The 12464-nt window shown below is 35.3% G+C and overlaps 2 protein-coding genes across 3 annotated transcripts; both read left to right on the top strand.

The window, feature by feature from the left end:
* Nucleotides 1-2245: 2245 nt before the first annotated feature.
* On the top strand, nucleotides 2246-7083 carry LOC110718808 (RNA pseudouridine synthase 4, mitochondrial-like). 2 transcript variants are annotated; one of them, XM_021897721.1, is made up of 11 exons: nucleotides 2246-2767; nucleotides 3199-3267; nucleotides 3363-3512; nucleotides 3597-3644; nucleotides 3747-3827; nucleotides 4589-4702; nucleotides 4853-4957; nucleotides 6010-6115; nucleotides 6238-6284; nucleotides 6382-6767; nucleotides 6861-7083. In XM_021897721.1, exons 1-10 carry the CDS (start codon nucleotides 2393-2395, stop codon nucleotides 6742-6744), a joined length of 1458 nt encoding a protein of 485 aa, XP_021753413.1. In that variant the 5' UTR covers nucleotides 2246-2392; the 3' UTR covers nucleotides 6745-6767; nucleotides 6861-7083. The 2 variants fall into 2 exon arrangements, with proteins under 2 accessions (XP_021753413.1, XP_021753412.1); XM_021897720.1 differs by having other exon boundaries at nucleotides 2248-2767; nucleotides 6382-7083.
* A 1488-nt stretch (nucleotides 7084-8571) lies between these two features.
* LOC110718807 (probable cinnamyl alcohol dehydrogenase) lies at nucleotides 8572-12071 on the top strand. Its single transcript, XM_021897719.1, has 5 exons — nucleotides 8572-8983; nucleotides 9412-9525; nucleotides 10190-10417; nucleotides 10569-11008; nucleotides 11669-12071. The coding sequence occupies exons 1-5, from the start codon at nucleotides 8895-8897 to the stop codon at nucleotides 11869-11871; spliced, it is 1074 nt and encodes a 357-aa protein (XP_021753411.1). The 5' UTR covers nucleotides 8572-8894; the 3' UTR covers nucleotides 11872-12071.
* Nucleotides 12072-12464: the final 393 nt, after the last annotated feature.

Raw genomic sequence — 12464 nt, 5'->3', positions numbered from 1 at the left:
CGAGAAAAGAAAAGGTTGTTCGGCGTGTACTATCATTTTTCCTAGTTCATCCCTATCCCTCTCATAGTTGTATGTAAAGCCGTATGGATGGAATTGGGAAATTTTGGGCTGGGTTGGATCACTTGCTGGTTTTGCACAAGCTTTCATGTGTCTAGATAAGTGTCCCGTCCCGTTTTTGGTAACTGTCGTGAATACACTATTACATGTTTTACATTTTGCCCATTGTTCACCATCTTTACTTAGGACAAAATAACGCCATACCTCACTCCTTCGGTTTTTCAAAAGTAGCATCTCAGTTTCGGTTAACCATTCATGATGTGTGTGATGGTTAGTAGTGGGACTAGTGGGAGTGGCAGTAGAAGGGGTAGAACCGGAGGGAATTCGGGTACTTTCTTGGCTACCTTGGCTAGAACAATAGTTTTGTTGATCACCGATATAATTAGGTGGAAATTGGTATGGTGGTAGTGGAAATTGGTTTAGTGGTGATGCTGGAAATCCCGACGTATTATATGGCTCATAGCCCGAGGGGAAGTAAATGGGGTCATTGGTTTGACTCGTAATTTGGGGGCTCGTTGTATTTGGTGGTTCCCTAGAACTACTACTACGGATAAGTCGGCCTTTCCCCCTAGACCTAGATGATGGGTTGTTCGATGCCATAATTAACAATTAATTTTTTAATAAAAAGTGGTTAACTATAATAATAATAATTAATAACAACAATTTTAACAATAAAAATATCAATAATAATAATTAATAACAACAACTATAACAATAACAATAACAACAAAAATAAATAATAACAACAATTGTAACAATAATAATAATTAATAACAACAATTATAACAACAACAATAACAATTAACAACAATAATAATTAAACAAGATTATTCTAATAATAACAATAAAACAATAATAAATTTAAGATTAGTTTAGATCTTACAACCGTGCTTCAACGCTCCACTAATTACGATTACGAACTTTTTAATTTTTTCCGATATTAGGAAAATAATTAGAGAATTTAATAGAATAATTAGAGAATTTAAGAAAATAAGGATTATTAGAGATTTAGAGAATATAAGAGATAAGAAGAAGAGATTGTGATTTTGTGATTTGGGAATGAAATGGAGGTGAGTATTTATAGAATTTTTGGGGAGCAAATTGGCAAAAAACTAGCCGTTTTTTAGCCGTTTTTTTGGCTTATTAAGGAGCTAGAATAAACGGTAATATTACCGTTGGCCCGCGGGCCGTTCCGGGCCGTGCCTACGGGCCGGCACGACGGGCCAGCACGGCGGGCCGTGGCCGTGCTCGTGCCTGGGAATTCTCAACCCTGTCCGTGGCACGGCCCGTGGCACGGGAGTTGATCTTCGTGCCGTGCCGTGCTTGAATTCGGGCCGTGCCGGGTGGCACGCGGGCCAACCCGGCCCGTGCCCAGGTTTAACTGGGCACATGTTGGTTTCCTTGGTAGGAGTAGGACTTGTGAGGGACAGAGTGCATGACTATCATTTCAATGAAACTGTGGCATGTTTATTTGCATCATCTATATTTTTCTTTATTTTCAAAGTTCTGTACTTCTGTTTAAACATTTTTTTTACGACTCTTGTTAATGAAAAAAAAAATAATAATAAAAAAATAAAAAAAATCCTTGGGACAAATAATCACTATTATCTTTAGCTCTTTATATGTAGTTTTAAGGGCTTGTGAGAGGCTAATTATACCCTATAAAATCGTATATGCACTTGGGACAAATAATCCCAAGGATTTTTTTTATTTATTTTTTTATTTTTAACTATCACATGTTCTTTTATTTAATGACAGGTTCTTTAATACTTCGTATATGCACTTGTGTTCTTCTGGTCATTATTATTTTACAGAATTCAGAGGCTAATTAATTAATGACCAAAAGAACACAAGTGCTTGATTCTATAGAATAAAAAAAATGCTTGCAATGTCATTAATTAATTAGCCTCTGAATTCTTTAAAATATTATTCACTACCATCTTCAACACAAAATTTTAAGGAAAATATTATACATTACAAGCCCTTAAGCCTACATATAAAGAGCTAAAGATTGAAAAAAAAAAATAAAAATATAACATGAATTACACTAATTTACGTGTAATTTGATCATACATTACTAAATTAATACTCTGCATCAAAAATCAAAATAGGAAAAATAAAGATATTTATTTTATAGCATTATCCTAATTTTAATTAAAAAAGAAACAAACAAAATTTAATGTAATGAATTAAATACTTACCATGTGACCTTGAGGTCACGAGCTCAAGTCGCGCTTAATTATTAGTCCAACTACGCGACCTACTCATAACTAAACTAGAGTTTGTTCCGGACTAACAGAGCACCCGAACCCCCTTCACTTGAGAGAACCAGAAAATGACAGGACCTTCATTTTACCGGAAAGTTCTCCGTTCTCCGGCAGCCGCAGCCGCCGCAAAATTCGGAACTTTCTACCAACAACAATGTCATCGTTTCGCCTCCTCCACCGTTAAACAGGAAACCCACCAGTCTACGGAGAAAAACGACGGCGGTGACGGCGGCGGTGGCGGGAGAGGCAAAGGAAAGTGGGTGACTTTGCCGCCGTTTACCTCAACCGTAAACGTTGATTCACTGGGTAGAAGATTAAGCCGCCGAGATATTGAAGGACAAAATGAGTCCGTTAAAACGACGACGTCTGCTCTCAAATGGGTTCTTCGTTGTTGCCCTCATCTTCCTCAATCACTTGTTCAGAAACTCTTTCGTCTTAGACAGGTTTGTTTTTCTCTTTCTTCAAATGTTATGAACTGCTACTGATTGTAATTTATTTGGTGGCCGTTAAGAAATCGATTTTTTTCAATAATGTATGATGTGTGTGAATATAAGGTTTCTGTTAATCTCTTGAATCATGAAATTGTTTCATAAAGTATGTTTGGTGTAATGTAACTGACATTTTTACTTACCTCTTGAATCTTGTTCCGTATTGGGGTGTTTCAACTTTCGATGAAATTATGTGATATACATGTATCTAATTACGAGCAGTTACGACATTTAGATTAATTCCGGACGAAGGGATTGTTCGTGATTGGTTGTAGCCTTTTAGGTGTAGGGAAAGATTAGCACTAGAGGAAGTTGGGTTTGGGGGGAAAGAGAATTTTTGGGAAGATTAATGCTTTAGAAGATTCATTTATTTGAGGCTGTGTCAGGTTAGAAGAGATTGCATAGAAGGAGATGTGGACTGCAGTGGTGATGCCCAAGAACGCCGATTGAAAAGGGTAATTCGAACGAGATAGCTCGTGTAGTTTCTATGATCTTGGCTATGATAGTTGTTTACTGTCTAATTCTGAGTAGTAATTTTGATTTTTGGAAGGTGGGAGCTAAAGACTTGATGCAGAAAGGAGAGCGTGTTTTTCTTCCTATATCTGTTCAGGGATCATCACCTGTCAAGAAGGCGAAGAAGCAGAATTATGAGTGTAGCGAAGAAGAAAAGGACTTCATCCGCGGCCTTGAGTTGTATAAGGTTCTATAATGTTGAAATTTGTAATTTGACTGTTGTTTTCTGAATTTCACTTAGATAATGACTCTTGGTATGGTGTGTTTTCAGGATTCTGCCATTATTGCTATCAATAAACCCCCGAAACTGCCAGTACAGGTAATGTGGGCAGGTATAACTTGAACATTTTTGCATCTGCAGCTGTGATATGTAAGAAACTATGCATCCTTGCTTCACTCTTACTGTGATCAACATTTTTAGGGTGGCATTGGGATAAAAAAGAGCTTAGATGAATTGGCTGCTACGTGTCTGAGATATGAGTCCAAGGAACCTCCCAGGCTGGTGAGTTATATTTCCTTTCCAATTCTAACATGAACTACCTCTTTGTAAAGTGTATACGTCAAAACTCCCTAAATATATCCCGCACTGGATGGTTGTTAAAAGTGATGCGGTAATGGTATATTGGCATTGCGTGGTCATGGTGTCATGTGAATTGCTGCTAGTTAATGTCCAAAGTTGGGTAGAACACATGGTGTGTTCTAGTGTTGATGAAGTGAACTGCAAAGTCAAGAGGGAACTTATGAACTATTGTGTTAAATTTGTGACAAGCTGCTAGGTGTAATAGGAGAATTATTCATCGTGTAAACTTATGAACTATTTTTCTTTTTGCATGAGGAATATGCACATGCATAATACCCATCATGCGAACTACATCCGCCACTGCTTCTGCTGTAAGGGATGTTGTCTAAGAAGTAGTCTCTAGGGAAGGATTGAATAAAAATGTAATATGTTATATCTGAAAGAAAGTGGGCCAATTTGTAAGAACTCAAATTATAAGTACTTCATTTGTATTGATTGGAGCTTTGGAAGTAGTATTTTAAGAGCGAGAATAAATTTTTGGGGAGTGTTAACACTCATGAGATATTGTACACGGCTTCTTTTTTTTTTGCAGGCTATCTTGAATATGTAAAGGTTAGATAGAAGCAGATACTATGTATCTGTGGTTTAAGTCTCAGAACAAGGCTGAACCACTGAATCATCTATCATTTGTCTTGCTTTCTTGTTTAAATAAGTCTTACTGAAAAGTTCATGTTTCTTTTAAGGTACACAGACTTGATAGAGATAGTAGTGGAATCTTGGTGATGGGAAGAACACAAACAAGCACAGCAATCCTTCACTCTGTTTTCCGTGAGAAAACTATTGGTACATTGGAAAATGTAAGTTGCTGTATTTTTCAACGTTAGTAGTGTTCTTTCTTGACAGGCCATCACATAAAACATTAATCTCAAGGTTTTTTTTTTCCTCAAATTGCTGTGAGAAGCAACTGTTATAGCTAATAAGAGAGATGAAATAATTTTAATTTTCAGAACGAGATTGACTGGGGGAAGATGATCCTACAAAAGAGATACTTGGCACTTGTCTTTGGAGTTCCTAAACACTGCAAAGGATTGATCTCAGTACCACTAGCAAAGGTGCTTGCTTTTGTCATTAACCTCTTATATCTATCATTTATCATTTATATATATTCCTATAATGTTTAATTGATCAGGTTGTACTCAGTCTGTCATTTGTTGTGGTGTCACATTTTCTCCATTACGGTTAAACTCCTCTTTTTCAGCTACATTATTACATTCTGGTCATGCTTTAAAATGTGTGGAAAATTCTTGAGGTTCTCTTGTCTCTGAATTTCCACTGATTTTTAGACATATAGTGTACGTTAAGATGGCATTGATTAACCCTATTAGAAAGGTTGTGCCTGTGAGGCAAACACACATCTGTTGGAAAGGTTCTCTTATGGTTGCTCTACATGAAGTAGAATCAGCCCCATGAAAAATTTAACCCATTTTCTGAAATAAGATTTGTGTTGAAAGAGGAACCGTTACTGATCTTAGACCTAGCTACCTGTGGTCTCACAATCACATGTAAGCCACTGCTCCATATCACTCTGCTTTGATGGCTCCCACACAGCAATCTTGTTTTGGCCCTTCAACTCTTTTTTTAGTTATGTAAAGTGGCGTTATGTTATTGCAAAGGGTGTAAAATAGGTACTCGTATATAGACATAACTAGTACGGCAGTACCACACTCTTTCTGGTTGTAGCTTGTGTTCTTTTATTTTGATGGATTCATCATTTGTTAGTGTTTAGATATATTTCAGACATTATTAGTTGTTTGTTTGTAATCCTGATACAATGGAGCTTACCTGCCTGTCAAACATTAAGAAATTGGACATTTGGACCTCCATAGATTCTACTTTTGTAATTTTACATATCATGACCTTGTGGAAGCACTGTTTTTGAACTGGTATTAGATTATCATTCTGTTTTATCATTGCACATAAGCTGAGATCCAACCCTCTTTGCTGTCCACACCCCCCCCCCTCCTCCTCTTTCCTAACCATCATATCTTCACATCATCTGACTACTTTTGGTGTTATCTATATGTGGTGGTTGTGTTTGAATAATTATTAGTGCTAGTTTAACGATTGAGACTCATCAATTCACTTGTGCTTTGTATTATTTTAGGTGTTGGTAGATGATGGAAAGTCAGAACGAATTACTATTGCAGACCGTGCTTCCTCATCCCAGCATGCTATTACAGAGTATAGAGTCATTGAGACTTCTGCTAATGGTATATTATATTATTAGCATAAAAGGTTTTCGTTCTAAATGGATTTTGTTCCTGCGTGCTGATCAAAGAGGAGACTTAAATATGGTTCACTGACATTTTTATATTTCCTGATAATTTCCCAGGGTATACATGGTTAGAGTTATGCCCAGCCACTGGCAGGAAACACCAGGTAAATTCTGATGGACATTTTTGCTCCTGAATATGGTCTTTTCCCCGTGTCAGGATTACTCTAACATTACTCCCTCCTATCAAATTGCCAAATGCAGCTTCGAGTACATTGTGCTGAAGTTCTAGGGACACCTATTGTTGGAGACTACAAATACGGTTGGCAAGCTCATCGGAGATGGGAACCTTTATCACCAAGTCCGAACGAGAAATTTGTAGAAGCAAAACCAGATCCCCTTGGCCTCAATTCAGAATGCGGTAGTATAACTGAAAAGCAACCCCACTTACATCTGCACTGTAAACAGATGGTTTTGCCGAACATTTCTCTCGCTCTTGATCATGTCTCCCCTGATTCGGATTATGACTTCTCTAAGTTGGAGAGCGTAAACTTGGTAGCCCCCTTGCCATTACACATGCAGAAGAGTTGGGACCTTCTGAAGTTTCTTGCTCAGCAAAGTTCCTGATTATCATTCATTAGTAGTAGATGGTACTTTCTACTTCTCTAATTCTTTCATCCAATTGAGCAACCTAGTAATAGGCATGTTTTTGGCTTATAGTATTTAGTTTTCCTTCTGATCAGGCTTGCAGTGTAGCCTCTAATGTGTTGGATTTCTTCTCGGTGTTACACAGTCATGATTCTTTTCTAGAGTAGGTTTAGCAAAGGAAGTGAGATTGGAGCAACTTCTATGTAATATATTTCGACCTTGTCTTTTTACATTGAAACATTTCAACCTTATGTAAAAATGAAACAATATTTACTTTTCAAACTTTATAGATATTATACTCCCTCAGTTCAGATTTAATAGTCAAGTTGTATTGATTCAGAATATGTAGAAAAAAGTGGTCATATATTTGAATTGTATAAAGTGAAATGAGGATGGGAAAAGACAATTATTGAAGATGTTGGGAAATCATAGAAAACAGGCCCAGTTCTTAATTACGAGCACCTGAGAAAGTAACAATTAATTCTAGACAGAAAAAGTATAAAATATAGCCGATATATGTTTCAGTAGTTTTCTTTACGACTCTACAACTATGAGCCAAGGGCGATATCAGAGACTATTATATCCACAACAATGTCAAAACTACATCAAAAGCGATGTCGATATGAGATGAGAACAGAAAAGCAAGAAAAAAGTTGCTGGGGTTGAGCTTGAAGTGCAAACTTTGTAAGACGGGGTACCATCTTACCAACTACGAACAGTCTGAAATTGCGCAATATTGAGAGATTCAGAATGAGTGTCAAAACAACTGGAGAAAAGTGCTCCAATTATGGGCAGCAAAATATCATTTTCACACCTACCCAACTTTCAAAGTTAAGTATGGTGGGGTTGGGGTCTCGAATTCTTTCCTACTACTTTTCCTTCTTGTTTATCTTCGTTATATTGTCTAGTCAATTTTGATATACCTAAATATTTGTGGCTCTCTTTCACACCTTTTTGTAAGTTCTTAGATGAGATTCACTATGTCTCTATCACTAGGCCATTGCATGCCTAATTCTTTGGTGGAGACCCAAAATGTATGTACTTTAATGTATGACTTTGACAATAAACTATCGCTACTGTATAAAATATAATGTACTCATGTGAGATTTTGTTAAATTCGATTTAATGTACTCTATGTATTTTTAATAGCGATATGGATGATTAAGACATATTTTTGAGACCGAGAATAGAGTACTATGTAATTTTCAAGGGACGGGAAAAGTGTTTAATGAGATCATGGAGCAAAATTGACTCTTTCATGTTTTGGTGAAGTTATTCATGAATGATTAGACCGTTCTACTAGAGGTAGGTAGCTATTGATACAATTAACTAGAATACCTCCCATGCATGTAAATAAACATGAAGTTCTTCTAATTTGTTTGAAATAGATAGAGGTACATGAAAAAATGTCCTTGCCCAATTAGGTAAATACGAGATTAAGAAATTCTCTAAACTAATCTTCAGTTTAAATTAACTCCCTTCTACCGAGATTTCCACTAATTCTAATGATCATCGTTCTATTATCTATCTAAAAGCGCCAAATATGAGATTTTTTTTTTTTTTTGTTTTTATCCTAAAATATTAATGATCACGTTTAAGCCAAAATTTATATCGACGTTTATAATTTATCCGGAGTGACTTTTTACGCTCAATCATGGTTAGGTTTCTTGACAATGACGACTAAGTGACGCAGCAACCTCAATGGGTTTACCTACCACAAAAGCACCTTCTTTAACGTACAACCTTTTAAATATGCCGTGAGTGCGCTTTGGCCTATTTAAACAATTATTGCTGATATTGCCCTCATTTCTTTTTATTTTGCTACTTTCACCAACCTCTTAAGAGTTTTAGTCCTAAAATACAAAATTAAAAACACGAACAGAAAACAAAATCGTATTTTTAAACATTTATTTTCCTTCTTTTGTTACGCCTGTCTATATATAATAATTTCATAACATATCTTCCTTTTTCTCCAGTATATATTTCCACTTCTAAGCTCTTTTCCACTCCTACCAATAATAAATATATCAACAACTATAAATTATAACTCATAATCTTCTTCAAAGTTCAGCTCAATTCTTTCAGATTCCACTCTAAATATTTGAAGGGAAAAAAAAAGGTAACATAAGATGGGTAAACAAGAATCAGAAAGGGTGATCAAAGGGTGGGCTGCTAGAGACTCCTCGGGCATTCTTTCGCCGTACTCCTTCCCTCTAAGGTACTCGATCTCACTCTCGAGCATTTGTTTTGTTATCTATATGATCTCGGCTTATAATAAGTTGACACGCTAAAAGGGTCATTCAAATTGAATTGGATATTGCTTTGTTTATTAAACTGAACTGAATTGATTGTAATGATTAGACTCGATTATATTGATCAAAGTTGAATTGTTTCGTGCTTAAACATCAAATGTATTAAGCAAAGAACTAGTTTACGTATCTTATTGAGTAATGGTTTTGCGGGCCATAAATAACTTAATGATCTTGCATAGTTGCATGTACCATAAGTAATAATTTTTTTATCCCTTAGTTTTCATATTTTCATTAATTAATACAGGTATATACTTTGTATATATTTTTCAAATATGTATGGACGAATTATATTTTGGCAAAGTAATATAATAAAAATGGTAAATGTGTAAAACAGGAATACAGGAGAAGAAGACGTATACATAAAAGTACTGTCCTGTGGAATATGTCACACTGATCTTCATCAGGCCAAGAATGACCTTGGCATGTCTCGTTATCCCATGGTTCCTGGGTTTGTATTCGATCCCTTAATTTATCTCTGTTTTTCGTCGTATTTTTTATGATTGTACTTTGTACCACTAGTCCCTCTATTATGAATTCATTGTCGTATTGCTTCAACCCTTAGGAAATTGCTTCACATAAAATATGACATAATATGAATATCATGTTATAAAATTTGGAACTAAAGTATAGATTTATTTTGATATACAGAGCCTGAACACTCATCATGGTTATTAACTTAATTATAATTTTTAAGATCTTGCCTGTGAGATGATTACATAATTTTAAAGTTGGTCATCTTTAATCAAAAGCGTTTTGTTTTACCAATCCTAAAATGACATGTTCCGCACCTAATATAAGAATTTTAAGGTACAAAAAATTCTATCTCGGACCCATTCATCACCCATAATTTTGAAAATATAAGGTGTACGTGTACCTAAAGTCTTACAAATCATGAAAGTTTATCTAAATTTTGTAGATAAATAAAAGTAGAAAAGTGTGTCATTAGCGATCCCACTTTTGTCTCCTAATTAGTTTGAATATAATAATTGGTTATAAAACTGATTCAAATTACACTATCAACGTGTCATTAAATTCATCATAAAGAAGCACTTTATTTGTTATGTGTCAATGATTTTAGTATATAAAATTTATTACCTGTTTACACCATGCAGACATGAGGTGGTGGGTGAAGTGATGGAGGTAGGGTCGAACGTGAGCAAGTTCAAAGTAGGTGATTGCGTCGGAATTGGGGTGATCGTTGGATGTTGTAGGAACTGCCACCCTTGCAAGTCGGAAGAAGAGCAATATTGCAACAAGAAGATTTGGTCTTATAATGATGTCTACACCGATGGCAACCCCACGCAAGGTGGCTTCGCCACTAACATGATTGTAGATCAAAAGTACGTAATACTAATTTAAATTTGAAACTCCATAGTCGATTGGACTTTCATTGGACTCTCCTAACTTTTAATTGAAATATCTCGTGACAACTAAGATATCGCATTAATAAACAGTAAACTTAACATGAAAATGTGTTATATTTATTGGCAGATTTGTAGTGAAAATACCAGAAGGGATGGAACCAGTCCAAGCGGCCCCACTATTATGTGCAGGAGTAACAATATTCAGCCCACTAAAACATTTTGGGTTAAACAAGAGTGGGCTAAGAGGGGGGATTTTGGGCCTTGGTGGTGTGGGCCACATGGGAGTGAAAATAGCCAAAGCAATGGGCCATAATGTGACAGTCATAAGCTCATCTGATAAGAAAAGAAAGGAAGCATTGGATGATTTGGGTGCTGATCAATATGTGGTTAGCTCAAATGCTGAGAAAATGCAAGAATTGGCTGACTCACTTGACTATATTATTGACACTATTCCTGTGTTTCACCCACTTGAGCCTTACCTTCCTCTCTTGAAGTTGAATGGCAAGTTGATTTTGAATGGTGTTATTAATACTCCTCTTTCTTTTCTCACCCCGATGGTCATGCTTGGTAAGTCTCGAGCCCCTTTTCCTTTATAAAATCATTTAGTCTTGAGGGCATTTTGGTATATAAGGTGAATAACGTTTTATAATTCAACTTTCAATTAATCTGTATTGACTTTATCTAAATTTCTCTGAAATCAATTATGATTGGAGATTAATTTTCATTGTGTAGATATATAAATATATGATGAGGGTCCTTTATAAATAATACCTCTAAAACCAACGTTTTTTCAAAATATATCTAAACCTCGGATTCTTCTACTCAGACAATTACATCATCATTTCCCCCACACCTTTTTTTGGATTTATTCAAAATTACAACTATTAACTTATTATAGGGTATAAATAAGATATGGTGTCATGTCAAGTCATTCTATTTCAATTGACATACAGTAGCAAGGCTATTTCAACAATTACGGCTAACTTAAAAATCAGTTACATGTTGTCATATTAATATTGAAACTAATATAATCTCATAATCCAATTAAGTACAAAGTATTGTACAATGTTAGACCATCAAAATAACAACTATATTAGGTGAGATATTCTTAATCATGACTTAACTTCTAATATGATGTAATTGACAAATTATGACAGAAATACATTATAATTAACGTGTATGGTATTGTGACAAATGACTAATGTGATTTTTGTACACTATGTTTAGGGAGGAAGTCCATTACAGGAAGCTTTATAGGAAGCATGAAAGAAACAGAGGAAATGCTGCAATTTTGCAATGAAAAAGGTGTGACTTCTCAGATTGAGATCGTTAAGATGGATTACATTAATCAAGCAATGGAAAGGCTCGAGAAGAACGATGTTCGATACCGGTTCGTTGTTGATGTTGCCGGAAGCAGGCTTGATGGTTAATGAGTTTACTTTTGCTCCATGAATTGACTTATTCTGTTCGTTCTTGAAAGAATACTCCTCTGAAGTATTGCGTAGTTTTTCTTTTGCCTGTAATTGATGAGCGACACTTTTTACTTGTTATATTTTCTTTTCTTCTTTTATGAACTTGATTGTATTCTATTTTGTGAAGTAATACAATGCTAAAATGTGGTCTTTGTAAACTGATTTTTTTTTTTTTTTATTATGGGATTTAACTTAATTTTGTGACGACAGAGTAGTAATGTAGTATGCAAGTAAAGGAGGAAATTATCTAGATTAATAATTACTCTTGTCAAAGTAATCATTAAAAGTGGTTTTTTTAAAAAAATTACTCCCTTCGCCCACGATTATTTGCACCAAACGTTCTTTTTGCGAACTCTTAGGCAAAAATTTTAGTGGAGTTTAATTAAATTTAGGTGGGTTTAATTAAGTGTGAAAAAGGAGGGAAAGAAGTGGTCCCTTATTTTTTTTGTTTTTGGATGGGTTAAAGTGAGTGAGAAAAAGGTGAAAAATTGAGGGTCTCTTTTATGAGTGGAAAAAAAGGTGGAAAATTGAGAGTAATTAAAAGATGTTAA

The sequence above is a fragment of the Chenopodium quinoa genome, unplaced genomic scaffold, assembly GCF_001683475.1.
Source record: "Chenopodium quinoa cultivar QQ74 unplaced genomic scaffold, ASM168347v1, whole genome shotgun sequence".
NCBI lineage: Eukaryota > Viridiplantae > Streptophyta > Magnoliopsida > Caryophyllales > Amaranthaceae > Chenopodium > Chenopodium quinoa.
The sequence above is the reverse complement of the archived record's forward strand: the minus strand, read 5'-3'. Positions and strand labels throughout refer to the sequence as shown.

What these genes read in the sequence shown, in the direction of transcription:
- LOC110718808 (XM_021897721.1), top strand. Translation starts at nt 2,393, where the DNA reads ATGACAGGACCTTCATTTTACCGGAAAGTTCTCCGTTCTCCGGCAGCC. An exon ending in AACTCTTTCGTCTTAGACAG is followed by an intron (nt 2,768 to 3,198) that starts GTTTGTTTTTCT and finishes AGGCTGTGTCAG; the next exon opens with GTTAGAAGAGATTGCATAGA. An exon ending in CATTGAGACTTCTGCTAATG is followed by an intron (nt 6,116 to 6,237) that starts GTATATTATATT and finishes ATAATTTCCCAG; the next exon opens with GGTATACATGGTTAGAGTTA.
- LOC110718807 (XM_021897719.1), top strand. Translation starts at nt 8,895, where the DNA reads ATGGGTAAACAAGAATCAGAAAGGGTGATCAAAGGGTGGGCTGCTAGA. An exon ending in CCGTACTCCTTCCCTCTAAG is followed by an intron (nt 8,984 to 9,411) that starts GTACTCGATCTC and finishes TGTGTAAAACAG; the next exon opens with GAATACAGGAGAAGAAGACG. An exon ending in CACCCCGATGGTCATGCTTG is followed by an intron (nt 11,009 to 11,668) that starts GTAAGTCTCGAG and finishes CACTATGTTTAG; the next exon opens with GGAGGAAGTCCATTACAGGA.